This window comes from Bombus affinis, unplaced genomic scaffold (assembly GCF_024516045.1).
Source record: "Bombus affinis isolate iyBomAffi1 unplaced genomic scaffold, iyBomAffi1.2 ctg00000152.1, whole genome shotgun sequence".
Classification (NCBI taxonomy): domain Eukaryota; kingdom Metazoa; phylum Arthropoda; class Insecta; order Hymenoptera; family Apidae; genus Bombus; species Bombus affinis.
Window position 1 is genome coordinate 76,477 of NW_026108871.1, and position 21,447 is coordinate 97,923.

General features: G+C 34.6%; 1 protein-coding gene across 8 annotated transcripts in view; it reads left to right on the top strand.

The window, feature by feature from the left end:
* The first annotated feature begins 240 nt into the window (after positions 1 to 240).
* LOC126927574 (uncharacterized) overlaps positions 241 to 21,447 on the top strand; it is an 81,077-nt gene continuing 59,870 nt past the window's right edge. For 3 of the 8 annotated variants that reach the window (XR_007715645.1, XR_007715640.1, XM_050743632.1), the window contains exons 1-2: positions 391 to 551; positions 713 to 838. Coding sequence is in view for 1 of the 8 variants with exons in the window: in XM_050743632.1 (XP_050599589.1) it covers positions 522 to 551; positions 713 to 838 (156 nt within the window). In the remaining 7 variants the exon portion in view is untranslated. The other 5 variants (XR_007715641.1, XR_007715643.1, XR_007715642.1 and 2 more) reach the window with 5 other exon arrangements.

The window sequence follows — 21,447 nt, forward strand, 5'->3', positions numbered from 1 at the left end:
ACCAACTAATGGCAGTTACTCTCTTTTCACAATTACTCTGATTGTTCTAACTGAACCACTAACAATTAATCGCTAACGCTAACGCTAACAATTAATCTGACTCTTCTTTATTTTTCGCTAAATTCTCCCGAACGCTAACAATTACTCTCTTCTATTCCTTTATTCAACTGACCCGCTAACAATTACTCTGATTTGAATTGTGTCGCTACGCTTTTTATAATGACATCCCCAATGGGATGACAGTCACGTGACAGCTCGTTCCGGTGGGAATCGCAATGCTGCAGGTTTTTAGAGTTTCCATGAGAGAACGTGGATTTTGATGATTACAGGTTATGTTGAGTGATGGACACAAAAGCGTCCGCACCTGTGCGAACTGTGTGTGTGTGTTTTTAGTATTCTGTCTCGTTTCGCATGTTGTTTGTTTCCTTAAACTTGTGAATTTGTTTTAGCGCAAGAGGAGGAAGATATGTGAATGGTACGAGATGACGTGATCGACGTGCGTGTGTGAATATGTGCGAAGGATGATGCTGAAGGGGCGGTTTTCCACCCAAGTAGGCACAGTGGCACCTTCGTTGGCGTCGTGTCCTGATGATCTTTTGACAATTTGGTTTTATTTGACAATATGAGATATATTTTGCTCCTTGTAGATTTATATGTCCATATTTGCTATATATTAAGTCGTGTATATTTTATATTACTTTCTTATTATTAGGTTATTAGTTGTGTAACTCCAGTTTCTGATCTATGGAAAGTGGTGAAACGTCTTCACGAAATACAATTTCATTCGTTTTCCTCCCTTGCATTGGCACGCTGTGAGTGGTGTCGACTTCCAAATGAGGTTTTTGCATCTTGATTATTATGCGTTTAATGATAGATACGGAGGTATCTTTGTCAGAGGTTCCCATGCGGACTGTCTCGGTGTGTATCTTGTTATGATTTCTTTTATTTAGTTCATCCTGCTTCTTTCGTGTTTTATTCACTGCATATGATATTTCAGTGCAAGAAGAAGAAGAATTGTAAAGAATCCGTAAGTGGCCCTAGAAGACGCAGTCATCGTGTGAGGTGTTGTCGGCAGGAACGAAGAGTCGAAGTTGTTGAAGAAGTCGTGTGACATTTGTATTGTTTCCGGTTATATACAACGCTATTTCACATATCTATGTATATATATATATTATTATATTATTATATATTATTATACTAAATCTTCAGTTGGTTTAGTTGAATGTTCAGTAATGTAATTTTTACAAGGTGGTTTTGTATATTAGATGAGTAGTTGTTCGATATAATAATATGTGTATATATATATACATTTCACAATGTAATTTTCCATTATGTAAAATATATATATGCATATGTATATGTGCGCGTATTGTTATTCTCATTGTTTCTCGGATCGTTAATTGGTTGAATATTCCGAAATGTGGATTTCGTATATAATTTTCTAGGTTCGTAGAAATGTAAATCTATATATTTATTTCTTTGCGTTTTAATGGTTCAATAACGTATACATACATATATGTCGGAGATGGAAAAACACCGGAACCTCTCCTTGGATTCTCGGGAATACCGTAATGTCGTAATTTAGATTAAACAAATGTCGCTCCGATTGTTCGAGGTTTATGATAGTGAGCTTGGGCTCGAGGCGACAACCAGTCGCCGAACGTAGCCGCGGTCAAGGGATGAACGTTTTATCTAACAAAGGCACAGAGTAACTCTATACCTCCCCTTTAAAGAAATAGCCGTAGCGACACGTGGCAGTAAATATTTCAAAGGTTTCTGTTCCGTGGCTCGCCACACGCAGATCCTATCCTTCGGGTAAGATGATCTCCAGATGTCAATATACCTCCGCAGTATGTTTAGCTAACTTGAGGACCCGCAATAAATCTTAAGATTTAGTCAAGCAAAGTTCTTCATTTAGACAAACAGTCCTTGTTGCAACTACGGGACGATAGGAGAAGCCTATCTTCCACGAACGATGCCCCCGTCAACAACCTCCCCTCAAGGGCGGCCAGCATCTCTTTCAAAACGCCGATATGGAGATCGACCAATTAGCAACAGCGCTAATTTCCCTCACCTTTGGAACGAAAGCTTTCTTTGACGAATCCGAGAATCTCATGTCCTTAGACCCACCCATTATAATTTTCCTCGACGGCATCGTCGAGACGGAGAGTTACTCTCCGGTACGATCTCGACGACGATTCAAGTAACTCTCGGATACGTAGTGATTGCCCCATGCATTAACATTGAGTACAACTTAGACGCTAAAGAAGAGTAGAGTTCGTCATCCCGTTGACCGCGGATTCGTTATTGAGCCTAAGATCATTGTCATTAGCTTCTCGAGTATCAAATTATCGCGATTACTTGTCCAATTCCAACATGGTCATGTTTGCACTAGTAAATATCTCCTCTATTGCATAGTGATCACGTCTAGTGTCAATAGGGATTCGTTTACGCCCTTAACCCTAACTCTAATCGTAACGCCAACCCGACATATATATATATATATATATATTATGAATTTTTCCCAAAGATACGCGTACACATGTGTATATCTATATATGTGTGTGTCGCAGAGTAATCTTGTATACAATTTTCACTTTTATTAGAATGCTGATGTAGTGTAGTATATTTTATTTCTTTTATATTTTATTAGATTACCAATTATTCAGATTCACGAAGTAGGTCACACACACAGATATGCATACACGTGTGTGTATATACATGTGTTTTCGCAGAGAAATCTCATACATTTGAATCGCGGCTTGTTTTATTTATTGGTTCATTTAATTATTTCATTTTATTTGTATTTTATATGTCATTGCTGATTGGTTGTAGTGTTTCTTCTTATTGATTCATTTATTTCATTTTGATTGTCTGTCGTATAATTCTTTTTATTTTGATTGGTTAGTTATTAGTTAATTTATTATTATTGGTCGTGTTTAATTATTCATAAGTTATTGGTTCGTGGCGTCACGTGCGGAACGCGGGACGTGACACCCCCGCCCTTGGCGTTCAAATTTCCGAAGGAAATTTGACTGATCGTAGCAGATGTAGTTGCGATTGGTTGTTGGTCCATCCTAACGGGCAACAGCGCGAACTACAATTCCTTACATCAAAAGATTTCTTTGGGGTTATTGTGTCGTGTTAAGATTGACATTTATGCATTGCAGACAAAATATCGCGGGTTGGAGTTTTGTTATTTGTATTTCACACAATCTACAACGCGCTCTTTGAATTTGTGTGCATAAAAACGTGTTGGAGGGTCTTCGTATGGGTCGCGATAGCCTAAGTCTAGATTATCGTACCCGTCTTTTTATTATTTTTTTATTAGAAATATAATTTATTTGTGAGGTATTAAAGTTACTACATACATGCGTTGATTGGTGGTGGATGTCCCTAATATGTGGTGACTTTTGCCAATATCGAATTAATTATCTATCTGTTAATTATTTTTAACTTTATTTTAGTAGGTGACGTGTAATTCAAATAAAATTAATATTATTTATGTATATGTGTTTCATTGCGCGTGCGTAAGGACTATTCCCTATTCGTGACAATCTAAGATGGCCGTTCATGAATGTCTCTAGTATATGGTGAATTTTATTCATGCGGTTTTGTTATTTATTTGTTAATTATTTGTGACTTTATTTTAGCAGTTGACGTATAATTGAAGTGGGAATAATATTATTCTGTATTTATTTTAGTATGTATAATTATTGTATGTAGTTCATTGCGCATGCGTGAGAACTGCTTCACGCTCGCGACGGATTTCCAAAATGGATGTTTGTGTACGTCTTAAATAAGAGTGTGGTGTTTTGTAAATTTGTTTGATATTGTAATAATTGTTTTGTTACTTAGTTTCAACTCCGTTCTAGTGAAGTGTCAACGTCTAGTTTTGTGTTCGTCATAATGTGTATGTTTAATTTAACATTGTTTTGTATTTGTTGCAATACTGTGTGTTATTTTAATGTAATAGCGTGTGGATTATATCGTTGTCGAAAATATTAATTACTAATAGAATCGTTTCACTGTTTAATTATAAGGTAGTTTATATTTATGTAGCTTTTGTTTAATTGGTTTAATCTAATGCGTGCATAGTGTCACCAGTCACCACTGTGTAGTATAACCTTATTTCTTTATACGTAATTTAATATAGTAATGCTGTAATAGCTTAACACAATATGATAATTCCTAATTTTAATCATGTTTGATTATTAATGCTCGGCTAATCTATCTTGATTAATTTCTAGCCTATTTCTATTTTATTAGCTATTTCTATATCTTCCCTATTAATCTGTTGTTACTTAGTACTTGTGATTTATTATTATTTCATATTTGTATAGTATAATTTTTTGAGCTAATCTATGTATTATTGGTTAAAACTTGTTTATTGAATTATTACCGTTTGTAGTTTCTCAAATCCTATTCCTTCGATGCTGCGTTACCGTGTGTAAGGCATCATCCGGTTTTCATTATATTCAAAATACTTACTACAGATACCTTTATTCATCCTATATTTGTGAGTATAAACATATCATTTAGTTAATTAATTCAATATAAAAGGTAGTGCATTGTGTGAGCGACCGCTATTGTGCATTACAAATCTGTTTCTATATGTGAGGTATAATAATAATCGTGTAATGTAAGTCGAGACTAATTCATGTATTATAGATTAGAACTTGTACACTATATTATTACTGTTCATAGTTACTTCGTCTTTATTCTCCAAGTCTACACGCTATGTCGCTCACGCAAGACACCTACCCGACGTAATTGGCAATCTTGTTGTAAGTTTTAATAGTATTATTTCTTTTCATATATGTCAAGGCAATTGAGGCCAGTTCTTGCATTCGTTTCAGCTGGCAGTCGTATTCTATGTTCTACGGAGTGGATCCATAATTTATCTCTGCGGAATTCCTGCATGTACACTTCCTTCTACAATGATTAGTTGTGGACTAGGTACTTTTTACTTTCACTGCCTTTAATTATGTTATTGAATTAACACGTTTTATAGAACGCAAATAGTAATCTTTCTTTTGTTTTTAGGTTTCCACTATCTGCACTATTCGACAAGCAGTGTCGCACTTACTTTGGTTTAACCACGATATTGTTATAATCGTTTAGTACTATTATATTTTGTATTAAGGTAATTGAAGTTAATTCTTCCATTTGTTTCAGATGGCTGTCATACGTTATGTTTTACGAATATGGGCTTATGGCATGTCTTTGCATATACACTTCCTTTTACAATAGTTAATTGTTCACAAGGTACTTTTCACTTTCACCGTTTTAATCACTTTATTGAATTAATACATTTTATATTTGAGTAATGTTTAGAAAGTACATAGTAATTTCCTTTTCTTTTTAGGTTTCCATTATCCGCATTATTCGACGAGCAGCACTACACTACATACTACTGTACTGTGTTACCTTCTGAAAACGTTTCGTTTATTGTTTATTTCGGTTATGCGCTAATTTTAACTTATTTAAGTGCACTGTTCGCGGAATCCCTTTCACTTCAATCATGACGTTTTGGTTTTCTAAAATTTCTAACACTCTATGCGGTCCCGAATATTGGTCGGAAAATTTTCCTCTTCTGGGTTCCTTTAATAGATATACTAGATCTCCTATTTTGAAATTTTGCGGGTTGATTCGTCTGTCATAGTATTCTTTTGACTTTAATTTGGATTTTATCAGATTTTCTCTTGCCATTTGTTGAACGGTGACGATTTTATCGAACAGGTCTCTGAGATACTCTGCATATGTTGGTTCCATATTCTCCTCGGTTATCATCTCGCCAGTAGGTTCTCTGGCTAAGTGCCCAAAGACTAGTTCGTGTGGGGAGAATTTTGTTCCTTCGTGTACGGAGGTATTGTAGGAGAACATGGCTAATTCCACCCATTCGTCCCAGTTTCTGGAATTTTCGATGTACAGGTTGAGGTATTCAGTTAATACGTGGTGAGATCTTTCGATGGAGCCGTTGCTTTATGGATGGTATGCTGACGTGGTATACCTTTTTAAGCGAAATCTTTTTGCTACTTTTTTCATCAGCGAGGATGTAAAATTTGCTCCCCGATCAGTAAGGATAGCCCTCGGTGAACCGAATCGGCAAATGAATTGTTTTACGAAAACGTCAGCTATCTCGGCCGAAGAGATTCCTGCCATCGGGATCCCGATTGAATATTTTGTCAGTAAGTCTTGGATGGTTAATATGTATTTATTTCCCTTTTGTGTCTGTGGTAATGGACCGACGATATCCATACTAATTTTATCGAACGCTTTACCTGGTGTGTCTGTGAGCACCATGGGTTGCCTTGTTTTTATTCTGGTTAACTTTTTCAATTGGCATTCTTTGCATGTTCTCGCGTATTCCTGGATTTCTTTCTTCATGGTTTTCCAATAGTAGTATTGTCGTACTCTTTGGTAAGTTTTTGTTACTCCCTTATGTCCTGCTACAGGTGATTCGTGCTTTTCTCGTATTATGTTGCTTCGCGCTTCCACCGGTGGGATAATTATTTCCCCGGTACAGATGGTAATAGCTATGGTTTCTCCCACGAATACTTCTTTCAGTTTCCTGATTGTATATCGCCAAGGTATTTCTTCCAGGTTTGTTTTGCTGATGCTAAAGGACGTTAATTGGTTTTCTTTTACCACATCCAGTAAAGATTTCAATGAGTTCAATATATTTTCTGGCGTTATTGGAGAGTTTCGATCTTCCTTTACGGGTAGGGACACGATGTATTTTCCGGAATCTTGATTCAATATTACTCTTCCCAACATTAAATCTCTATAATACGGCAGTTTTCCTGCTTCCTTCATTTCTAAGGCCCCTTTATCTATCGGAGTGCCATGTATATCGACGAATATTATTCTATGGTCGTTTACTCTCGTAATCGAGTCTCGCGTTTCCAAGATTCTTAGCTCTGAAAGTACCGCAGGCATTGCGTCCTTTCCTTGTTGCTGAATTGGTTCGGAAATTGTTATAGGGGGTTCTTCTTCATTCGTTTTATCGATGTCGGTTATCTCTTGAGTGATTGTTTCCTCGTCTGTGTTTACGTCGATTTCGGCTAATGCGTGGTCAAAATGTTTTGTGGGTGTTTCTTCTATGGTGACGTGTTTTCGAATGGAAATTTTTTCTTGTTTTCCTGGTCTATTGTGTTGCGATAGTTCGCGTGGTTTAACTTCAAACGTGGGGGAGTCTTCGGTTAGTGTGTCTAGTTCAAATCTCTTGGGTGCGGGATATCGACTCGGTGAATCTTCCTCTCTTTTCCTGATTGGCAAACAAACCTCAGGGGGGTTTCTAGATAAGGCGTCTACATTCGCGTTTGCCTTACCTTCTTTGTGTATAATGTCGAATTCGAAATCCGCCAATTTTAGTTTCCACTTCCAAATTCTTGAAGTAGGATCCTTGATAGAATGCATCCACACCAGAGGTTTATGATCGGTTATAATGGTGAATTTTCTCCCGTACAAGTACGGTCGGAAGTGCATTGCGCTGTAAACGATCGCTAGGCATTCCTTTTCTATCGTGGAATAATTTTGTTCGGCGGGGTTCAATAATCTTGAGGCGTATGCGATCGGTAGGTCTTTTCCGATAGGTCCTTGGCTTAGTACGCCGCCCACGGCATATCCAGATGCGTCTGTCGTGAGATTGAATGGTTGAGAGAAGTCAGGGTACTGCAAAATGGGTTCTGTTATAAGGGCTGTTTTCAGGGTGTTGAATGCATCTTCTTGGTTTTCCGTCCACTTGAACGCAACGTCCTTTTTTAGTAATTGCGTCAATGGTTTCGCAACCTTGGAGAAATTGGGTATGAACCTTCGGTAATATCCAGCTAATCCCAAAAATTGTTTAACATTTTTTGATTTCCTTGGCCGTGGAAAATTTGAAACTGCCTCGATTTTCTTTGGGTCAGGTTTAGCTCCATTCTCACTGATTACATGTCCCAAATATTTTACTTCGTGCCGTAAGAATTCGCACTTGTCCGGTTGCAGTTGCAATTTAGCTCTCCGTAATCTGTCCATAAGTCGATTAAATTTAATCTCATGTTCGTGAATGGATGTGGAATAAATTACTATATCATCCAGATAAACGAACAGCTCTATTCCTTGCAACCCTGACAGTATCGAATTCATCAACCGCTGGAACGTTGCTGGTGCATTTTTCAGTCCGAAAGGCATTCGTTTGAACTGAAAATGACCATATGGCGTCGAGAATGCAGTTTTGTGGGCATCTTTCGATGACATACGGATTTGGTGGAACCCAGATGCTAGATCGAACGTGGAAAAGTATTTCGCACTTCCCAATTGGTCCAATATTTCAGTGATATTGGGTAGTGGATAGGCATCGCCTATTGTTTTGTCATTTAATTTCCTGTAATCAATAACCATTCCCCATCGTTTATTACCTTGAGAGTCCGGTTTCTTCGGCACGATCCATAATGGGGAGTTATACGGAGATGTCGATGATTCCACAACGTCCGTTTCTAGTAGTTCTTGAATCTGGCGGTTTATTTCTTCCCGATGTACGGGAGGATACCGGTATTGTTTAACATTGATCGGTATCTCATCTGTGGTAGCAATTTCGTGTTGTAAAACGTCTGTTCCTTCTAGTGTCTCCCCTGGGAGATGAAATCTATCTTGATTCTTCCGTATTAGCGCTTCGACGTTCCTCTTTTCTTCTTCATTTAAATGCTCTAGTCGCAATAATTCCATTATTTTGTCGAACCTATTTCCCTCAGATGCTGAAACGGCGTTGCACGTAGTATGAGAGGGCGGAGTAGGAGTTGCAAATTTTTTTATTACTATTGTGGGTACGGTAAATTCGTAATCCCTCGAGGTGGTATTAATTATTCTTAAATAACCACGTCCCTTATGGTTTTTCACGACCGCATTTCCGAAATAGACTCCCTTAATCGGTTCGATTTTGGGGATGAATCCCTCATTTTCCTCCGGATTTGCGATATTTATGGTACAGGGTACCGAACTTCGTTTCGGCACAATTATCATTTCTTTTGTATCAAACGGGATATAGATATCCCCCCATTTGATATGTTTTTGCCCGTAATCCAAACGGGCTCTGTATTTTGCAAAAAATTCGGAACCTAAGATTCCGTCTTGATTGATCAGCAGGGAATCATCAACTACATGGAAAGTAACGGGGTGGCCCGCAACCTGTATTATTGTCTGCCCTAGGGTGACCAGGCTCGTTGCCATAATTCCTCGAACTTCAATTATCTCTTGCTCGTTGATGATCGCTGACTCGGGTAAGGCAGGTTTCTTGATAATGTTAATTTCTGATCCGGAGTCTAGCAGTAGGTTCGCCTTCGTTTTCAAATCTGGGGAGACTATTCTCGCGGTAGGAGTATTTGAGGTTTCTTTTATTTCTATTGAAACCATCCGGAAAGGTCGACGTCCGAATCTGAATCCAACACCCGGTGATACTTGTATGGGACGTTTAGGAATATTTTCAGTAGGTTTAGAATTATTCTTTGAATTTTTATTACAAACCTTTTTGCTTATAGATTCTGTTTTGGGTTTAGGGATGGCTATACTTTTATTCTCTATAGTCTGAGTTTTCTTAGAATTTAATGGCTTGACTTTGAGTTCGATAAAGTTACTTTCTGGTGGTTTTATAGAAGTTTTTGAGGGTGATACGCTCGCTATCTCTTTTCGTATTATATTTGAAACGTTCACAAAATTCGTGGAACCTTGCTTTTGTATTCTTGCCGAGTCAACCGTGATATTAGGCAGGGGATAAACGTCGCCTTTCGTTTCGTCGTTCAATTTCCTAGTTTCTGCCTCTTCTGAAAGTTCTTTGATATTAGTGTTGCTTATTTTGGCTGGGGATTCGGGAGATTTTTCACTCATGATTTCGTCTGTGATGCCGTGCGTCCTCTTGCTACTTAAAGTAACATCGTCTTTTATCGCAGCAACGGAACAGTGTTTGTATTGGAAGGTTGGTTGTTTCAAATAATCAGCATCCCTCCTTTGACTTGGATCTCTTTTGAGATGTTTATCTACGCATTTTTCTTTCCAGGTTATTGCTCTTGCTCTTTTCCTAATATCTTTCTCTATTCCCGGGTCGCTTAGACGATTCCACGACGGCGATACAAATCTCCAATCCTGGTGGTGGTTTCTGATGTTGTTACTATCGTATAGGGGACGAGTGTTGTTTCCATTATAATTATTCGGAGGTGTCGGACGATTCTGCGTCGGCGGCACGAATCTTCGAGCTCGTTCGCATGCCCTTAAAAATTGAAATACCGGTGGTCGATGGCCGTCGAACACTGGCACTGACTCGATCGCGTCTTTTAGTTTAATTGGTTGAAAATTATCATTAATGGGTCTTATTCCTCGCGGAATTAACGGCGTCGATGTGGGAATTTCGGTATCTCTCGATTCCCTACTTGCACGCAGGTCTTCTTCCACTCTGCTTAGACTTGCATTAATGTCGGTTAGTACGCGAAAATTCTCGTCCCACGCTTTCAATTTTTCCGACAACAACGTAATCGTGTCCTCGTTTAGTGAGTCTCGTGCGACCGCCATGTTTTTTTTTTCCTTTCTTTTTGTATATGTTTATGTGTATGTTTCAGTTAATAAATTGAAAAAACTTTAAAACTTTCAGCGTATGTTATTGTTTATACCAACTGTAATCCTCCGTGGAGCGTATCCCACCGCTGCCACAAAAATTTTTATCTATATGTCGGGGATGGAAAAACACCGGAACCTCTCCTTGGATTCTCGGGAATAACGTAATGTCGTAATTTAGATTAAACAAATGTCGCTCCGATTGTTCGAGGTTTATGATAGTGAGCTTGGGCTCGAGGCGACAACCAGTCGCCGAACGTAGCCGCGGTCAAGGGATGAACGTTTTATCTAACAAAGGCACAGAGTAACTCTATACCTCCCCTTTAAAGAAATAGCCGTAGCGACACGTGGCAGTAAATATTTCAAAGGTTTCTGTTCCGTGGCTCGCCACACGCAGATCCTATCCTTCGGGTAAAATGATCTCCAGATGTCAATATACCTCCGCAGTATGTTTAGCTAACTTGAGGACCCGCAATAAATCTTAAGATTTAGTCAAGCAAAGTTCTTCATTTAGACAAACAGTCCTTGTTGCAACTACGGGACGATAGGAGAAGCCTATCTTCCACGAACGATGCCCCCGTCAACAACCTCCCCTCAAGGGCGGCCAGCATCTCTTTCAAAACGCCGATATGGAGATCGACCAATTAGCAACAGCGCTAATTTCCCTCACCTTTGGAACGAAAGCTTTCTTTGACGAATCCGAGAATCTCATGTCCTTAGACCCACCCATTATAATTTTCCTCGACGGCATCGTCGAGACGGAGAGTTACTCTCCGGTACGATCTCGACGACGATTCAAGTAACTCTCGGATACGTAGTGATTGCCCCATGCATTAACATTGAGTACAACTTAGACGCTAAAGAAGAGTAGAGTTCGTCATCCCGTTGACCGTGGATTCGTTATTGAGCCTAAGATCATTGTCATTAGTTTCTCGAGTATCAAATTATCGCGATTACTTGTCCAATTCCAACATGGTCATGTTTGCACTAGTAAATATCTCCTCTATTGCATAGTGATCACGTCTAGTGTCAATAGGGATTCGTTTACGCCCTTAACCCTAACTCTAATCGTAACGCCAACCCGACATATATATATATATATATATATATATTGTTACGTTTCGCTATCCAAATTTTGAAATTTTAAACAATGTAGTAGTCGCTGCCACCAGAAACAGTCGAAGGATTGTTTCAATTAGATATTTCTTGTTAGATTATGTACCGTTGATCGGAGTTTAGGCCACTGGTCAACAATCTCCACGTTTCGGCTAACCTGCTATGCGCAGGAATACTAGCACGGGAGAGGATTGTTTGGAATAAACAATTATATTATAAATAATTATTAATGGCGGAATTAATGACGAATTATACTAATTATTGATATTATTTATTATTTTAATTATTAATTATTAATAATAATTAAAGTTGACTCACCTGACGTTGGCCTCCGCTGATGAACGGGCAGGCCGCTGGGGTGATTCCGGTTTTACAAAGATCGACACTTCTATAATTTTTCGTTTTAATCTTTATTTAATTTGAACAGTGTAAACAACAGTGTGTCCGGACGTGTTTAACAATTCGAAATTCTAACACAAAAACTTGAGCCAACTATTGTTTTAATTCTGACTGACTAATAACAATTATTTTATAATTCGAACTGACTAATAACATTTATATCTCGTAATTCTTAAACTCGAACTGGAACGAACAATTATTCTCTAAACCTAACTTAAATTCTAATTAAATCAACTGAACGAACTGATATCAGACTCACTCAAATTCAATTGAACGACTAACAATTACTCTCCTTATTTTCGCTAAATTCTCCTGAACCAACTAATCACAATTGCTCTATCCTATTTCTTTATTCTAACTGAATTACTCTTCTTTAATTTCGCTAAATTCTCCCGAACGCTAACAATTTCTCTGACTATATTCTAACTGAACCAACTAATGGCGGTTACTCTCTTTTCACAATTACTCTGATTGTTCTAACTGAACCACTAACAATTAATCGCTAACGCTAACGCTAACAATTAATCTGACTCTTCTTTATTTTTCGCTAAATTCTCCCGAACGCTAACAATTACTCTCTTCTATTCCTTTATTCAACTGCCCCGCTGACAATTACTCTGATTTGAATTGTGTCGCTACGCTTTTTATAATGACATCCCCAATGGGATGACAGTCACGTGACAGTTCGTTCCGGTGGGAATCGCGATGCTGCAGGTTTTTAGAGTTTCCATGAGAGAACGTGGATTTTGATGATTACTGGTTATGTTGAGTGATGGACACAAAAGCGTCCGCACCTGTGTGAACTGTGTGAGTGTGTTTTTAGTATTCTGTCTCGTTTCGCATGTTGTTTGTTTCCTTAAACTTGTGAATTTGTTTTAGCGCAAGAGGAAGAAGATATGTGAATGGTACGAGATGACGTGATCGACGTGCGTGTGTGAATATGTGCGAGGGATGATGCTGAAGTGGCGGTTTTCCATCCAAATAGGCACAGTGGCGTACTATTACGTTATAAGGCATAACGTTATATTGCATCACTATATCACGTATAACGTTATGGAGTATTACGTTATAACGTATAGCGACATATTGCATTACTATTTGACGTGTATCGTTATATACTATTACGTTATAACCTATAACATTATACTGCATCACTATATGAAGTATAACGTTATATACTATTACGTTTTAAGGTATAACGATATATTGCATCACTATATCACTTATAACGTTATATAGCTTCTCTATATGACGTATAACGATATAGACGATTACGTTATAACGTATAACATTATATTGCATCTCTATATGACGTATAACGTTATATAGCATCACTATATGACGTATAACGTTATATACTATTACGTTATAACGTATAACGTTATATTGCATCACTATAGCACTTACAACGTTATATTGCATTGCTATATGACGTATAACGTCATATACTGTTACGTTATAACGAATAACGATACATTGCACCACTATATGACGTATAACGTTATATACTATTACGGTATAACGTATAGCGTTATATTGCATCACTATATCAAGTATAACGTTACGGAGTAGTACGTTATAACGTATAACGGCATTATGCATTACTATGTGACGTATAACGTTATATACTATTACGTTATAACCTATAACGTTATATTGCATCTCTATATAACGTATAACGTATTATTGAATCACTGTATGACGTATAACGTTGATACTACTACGTTATAACGTATAACGTTATATTGCATCACTATATGAAGTATAACCCTATATACTATTACGTTATAACGCATAACGTTATATTGCATCACTATATCACTTACAACGATATATTGCATCACTATACTACGTATAACGTATACGTAGTATACTGTTACGTTATAACGTATAACGTTCTACTGCATCACTATATGACGTATAACGTCATATACTATTACGCTATAACGTATAACGTTATATTTCATCGCTATATGATGTCTAACGTTATATAATATTACGTTATAACGTATAACCCTATATTGTATCACTATATGACGTATAACGATATATTCCATCACTATGTGAAGTATAACGATATAGACTATTACGTTATAGCGTATAACGTTATATTGCATCTCTATAAGACGTATAACTTTATATTGCATCACTATATGACGTATAACGTTATATACTATTACGTTATAACGTATAACGATATATTTCATCACTATATGATGTCTAACGTTATATAATATTACGTTATAACGTATAACCCTATATTGTATCACTATATGACGTATAACGATATATTCCATCACTATGTGAAGTATAACGATATAGACTATTACGTTATAACGTATAACGTTATATTGCATCTCTATATGACGTATAACGTTATATACCATTACGTTATAACGTATAGCGACATATTGCATTACTATGTGACGTATAACGTTATATTCCATCACTATGTGAAGTATAACGATATAGACTATTATGTTATAACGTATAACGTTATATTGCATCTCTATATGACGTATAACGTTATATACCATTACGTTATAACGTATAGCGACATATTGCATTACTATGTGACGTATAACGATATATACTATTACGTTATAACGTATAACGCGACATTGCATAACTATATGACGCATAACACTATATTGCATCACTATATGACGTATAACGTCATATTCTATTACGTTATAACGTATAACGTTATATTGCATCACTATATGACGTATAACGTTATATACTATTACGTTATAACCTATAACGTTATACTGCATCACTATATCACTTACAACGTTATATTGCATCACTATATGACGTATAACGTTTATACTATTACGTTATAACTTATAACGTTATATTGCATCACTATATGAAGTATAACCTTATATAATATTACGTTATAGCGCATAACGTTATATTGCCTCACTATATCACTTACAACGTTATATTGCATCACTATATGACGTATAACGTCATATACTGCTACGTTTTAACGTATACCGTTATATTTCATCTCTATATGACGTATCGCTTTATATTGCATCACTATATGACGTATAACGTTACGGAGTATTACGATATAACGTATAACGACATAATGCATTACTATGTGACGTATAACGTCATATACTATTACGTTATAACCTATAACGTTATACTGCATCACTATATGACGTATAACGTTATATACTATTACGTTATACCCTATAACGTTATACTGCATCACTATATCACTTATAAAGTTAGATTGCATCACTATATGACCTATAACGTTATATACTATTACGTTATAACGTATAACGTTATATTGCATCTCTATATGACGTATAACGTATTATTGCATCACTATATGACGTATAACGTTATATACTATTACGTTATAAGGTATAACTATATATTCCATCACTATGTGAGGTACAACGTTATATACTATTACGTTATAACGTATAACGTTATATTGCATCTTTATATGACGTATAACGTATTATTGCATCACTATATGACGTATAACGTTTATACTATTACGTTATACCTTATAACGTTATATTTCATCACTATATGAAGTATAACCTTATATAATATTACGTCATAACGCATAACGTTATATTGCATCACTATATCACTTACAACGATATATTGCATCACTATACTACGTATAACGTCATATACTGCTACGTTATAAACTATAACGTTATACTGCATCACTATATCACTTACAACGTTATATTGCATCACTATATGACGTATAACGTTATATACTATTACGTTATAAGGTATAACTATATATTCCATCACTATGTGAGGTACAACGTTATATACTATTACGTTATAACGTATAACGTTATACTGCATCACTATATGACGTATAACGTTATATACTATTACGTTATAACTTATAACGTGATATTGCATCATTATATGAAGTATAACCTTATATAATATAACGTTATAACGCATAACGTTATATTGCCTCACTATATCACTTACAACGTTATATTGCATCACTATATGGCGTATAACGTTATATACTATTACCTTATAAGGTATAACGATGCATTGCACCACTATATCACTTATAACGTTATATTGCATCACTATATGACGTATAACGTTATATACTATTACGTTATAACGTATAACGTTATATTGCATCACTATATGACGTATAACGTTATATACTATTACGTTATAACCTATAACGTTATACTGCATCACTATATCACTTACAACGTTATATTGCATCACTATATGACGTATAACGTTATATACTATTACGTTATAAGGTATAACTATATATTCCATCACTATGTGAGGTACAACGTTATATACTATTACGTTATAACGTATAACGTTATACTGCATCACTATATGACGTATAACGTTATATACTATTACGTTATAACTTATAACGTGATATTGCATCATTATATGAAGTATAACCTTATATAATATAACGTTATAACGCATAACGTTATATTGCCTCACTATATCACTTACAACGTTATATTGCATCACTATATGACGTATAACGTTATATACTATTACCTTATAAGGTATAACGATGTATTGCATCACTATATCACTTATAACGTTATATTGCATCACTATATGACGTATAACGTTATATACTATTACGTTATAACGCATAACGTTATATTGCATCACTGTATCACTTACAACGATATATTGCATCACTATACTACGTATAACGTCATATACTGTTACGTTATAGCGTATAACGTTATATTGCATCACGATATGACGTATAACTTTATATTGCACCACTATATGACTTATAACTTTATATTGCATCTCTATATGACGTATAACGTTATATTGCATCAGTATATCACGTATAACGTTATGGAGTATTACGTTATAACGTATAGCGACATATTGCATTACTATATGACGTATAACGTTATATACTGTTACGTTATAACGTATAACGATATATTGCATCACTATTTGATGTATAACGATATAAAATATTACGTTATAACGTATAACATTATATTGCATCTCTATATGACGTATAACGTTATATTGCATCAGTATATCACGTATAACGTTATATACTATTACGTTATAACGTATAACGATATATTGCATCACTATATGATGTCTAACGTTGTATACTATTACGTTATAACGTATAACGCTATATTGCATAACTATATGACGCATAACATTATATTGCATCACTATATGACGTATAACGTCATATACTATTACGTTATAACGTATAACGTTATATTGCATCGCTATATGACGTACAACTTTATATTGCATCTCTATATGACCTATAACGTATTATTGCATTACTATATGACGTATAACGTTTATACTATTACGTTATAACTTATAACGTGATATTGCATCATTATATGAAGTATAACCTTATATAATATAACGTTATAACGCATAACATTATATTGCCTCACTATATCACTTACAACGTTATATTGCATCACTATATGACGTATAACGTTATATACTATTACGTTATAAGGTATAACGATGTATTGCTTCACTATATCACGTATAACGTTACGGAGTATTACGTTATAACGTATAAGGACATAATGCATTACTATGTGACGTATAACCTTATATACTATTGCGTTATAGCCTATAACGTTATATTGCATCCCTATATGTCGTATAACGTTATATACTATTACGTTATAAGGTATAACGATGTATTGCATCACTATATCACTTATAACGTTATATTTCATCACTATATGACGCATAACGTTATGTACTATTATAACGTATAACGTGATATTCCATCATGTTATGACGTATAACTTTATATTGCACCACTATATGACTTATAACTTTATATTGCATCACTATATGACGTATAACGTTATACACTATTATGTTATGACGTATACCGTTATATTTCATCTCTATATGACGTATCGCTTTATATTGCATCACTATATGACGTATAACGTTATATACTATTACGTCATAACGTATAACGATATAGTGCATCACTATATGATGTCTAACGTTATGTACTATTACGTTATAACGTATAACGCTATATTGCATCACTATATGACGTATAACTTTATATTCCACCTCTATATGACGTATAACGCTGTATACTATTACGTTATAAGGTATAACGATATATTCCATCACTATTTCACTTCTAACGTTATATTGCATCACTATATGACGTATAACGTTATATACTTTTACGTTATAAGGTATAACTAGATATTCCATCACTATGTGAAGTATAACGTTATATACTATTACGTTATAACGCATAACGATATATTGCACCACTATATGACGTATAACTTTATATTGCAGCTCTATATGACGCATAACGTTATATACTATTACGTTATAACGTATAACGATATATTGCATCACTGTATGATGTCTAACGTTATATAATATTACGTTATAACGTATAACGCTATATTGCATCACTATATGACGTATAACGTTAGATACTATTACGATATAACCTATAACGTTATACTGCATCTCTATTTGACGTATAACGATATAAAATATTACGTTATAACGTATAACATTATATTGCATCTCTATATGACGTATAACGTTATATTGCATCAGTATATCACGTATAACGTTATGGAGTATTACGTTATAACGTATAACGACATATTGCATTACTATGTGACGTATAACGTTATATACTGTTACGTTATAACGTATGACGATATATTGCATCACTATATGACGTATAACGTTATATACTATTACGTTATAACGTATAACGTTATATTGCATCGCTATATGATGTCTAACGTTATATACTCTTACGTTATAACGTATAACGCCATATTGCATCACTATATGACGTATAACTTTATATTGCATCTCTATATGTCGTATAACGTTATATACTATTACGTTATAAGGTATAACGATGTATTGCATCACTATATCACTTATAACGTTATATTTCATCACTATATGACGCATAACGTTATGTACTATTATAACGTATAACGTGATATTGCATCATGATATGACGTATAACTTTATATTGCACCACTATATGACTTATAACTTTATATTGCATCACTATATGACGTATAACGTTATACACTATTATGTTATGACGTATACCGTTATATTTCATCTCTATATGACGTATCGCTTTATATTGCATCACTATATGATTTATAACGTTATATACTATTACGTCATAACGTATAACGATATAGTGCATCACTATATGATGTCTAACGTTATGTACCATTACGTTATAACGTATAACGCTATATTGCATCACTATATGACGTATAACTTTATATTCCACCTCTATATGACGTATAACGCTGTATACTATTACGTTATAAGGTATAACGATATATTGCATCACTATTTCACTTATAACGTTATATTGCATCACTATATGACGTATAACGTTATATACTTTTACGTTATAAGGTATAACTAGATATTCCATCACTATGTGAAGTATAACGTTATATACTATTACGTTATAACGCATAACGATATATTGCACCACTATATGACGTATAACTTTATATTGCATCTCTATATGACGCATAACGTTATATACTATTACGTTATAACGTATAACGATATATTGCATCACTGTATGATGTCTAACGTTATATAATATTACGTTATAACGTATAACGCTATATTGCATCACTAGATGACGTATAACGTTAGATACTATTACGATATAACCTATAACGTTATACTGCATCTCTATTTGACGTATAACGATATAAAATATTACGTTATAACGTATAACATTATATTGCATCTCTATATGACGTATAACGTTATATTGCATCAGTATATCACGTATAACGTTATGGAGTATTACGTTATAACGTATAACGACATATTGCATTACTATGTGACGTATAACGTTATATACTGTTACGTTATAACGTATGACGATATATTGCATCACTATATGACGTATAACGTTATATACTATTACGTTATAACGTATAACGATATATTGCATCACTATATGATGTCTAACGTTGTATACTATTACGTTATAACGTATAACGCTATATTGCATAACTATATGACGCATAACATTATATTGCATCACTATATGACGTATAACGTCATATACTATTACGTTATAACGTATAACGTTATATTGCATCGCTATATGACGTACAACTTTATATTGCATCTCTATATGATCTATAACGTATTATTGCATTACTATATGACGTATAACGTTTATACTATTACGTTATAACTTATAACGTGATATTGCATCATTATATGAAGTATAACCTTATATAATATAACGTTATAACGCATAACATTATATTGCCTCACTATATCACTTACAACGTTATATTGCATCACTATATGACGTATAACGTTATATACTATTACGTTATAAGGTATAACGATGTATTGCTTCACTATATCACGTATAACGTTACGGAGTATTACGTTATAACGTATAAGGACATAATGCATTACTATGTGACGTATAACCTTATATACTATTGCGTTATAGCCTATAACGTTATATTGCATCCCTATATGTCGTATAACGTTATATACTATTACGTTATAAGGTATAACGATGTATTGCATCACTATATCACTTATAACGTTATATTTCATCACTATATGACGCATAACGTTATGTACTATTATAACGTATAACGTGATATTCCATCATGTTATGACGTATAACTTTATATTGCACCACTATATGACTTATAACTTTATATTGCATCACTATATGACGTATAACGTTATACACTATTATGTTATGACGTATACCGTTATATTTCATCTCTATATGACGTATCGCTTTATATTGCATCACTATATGACGTATAACGTTATATACTATTACGTCATAACGTATAACGATATAGTGCATCACTATATGATGTCTAACGTTATGTACTATTACGTTATAACGTATAACGCTATATTGCATCACTATATGACGTATAACTTTATATTCCACCTCTATATGACGTATAACGCTGTATACTATTACGTTATAAGGTATAACGATATATTCCATCACTATTTCACTTCTAACGTTATATTGCATCACTATATGACGTATAACGTTATATACTTTTACGTTATAAGGTATAACTAGATATTCCATCACTATGTGAAGTATAACGTTATATACTATTACGTTATAACGCATAACGATATATTGCACCACTATATGACGTATAACTTTATATTGCAGCTCTATATGACGCATAACGTTATATACTATTACGTTATAACGTATAACGATATATTGCATCACTGTATGATGTCTAACGTTATATAATATTACGTTATAACGTATAA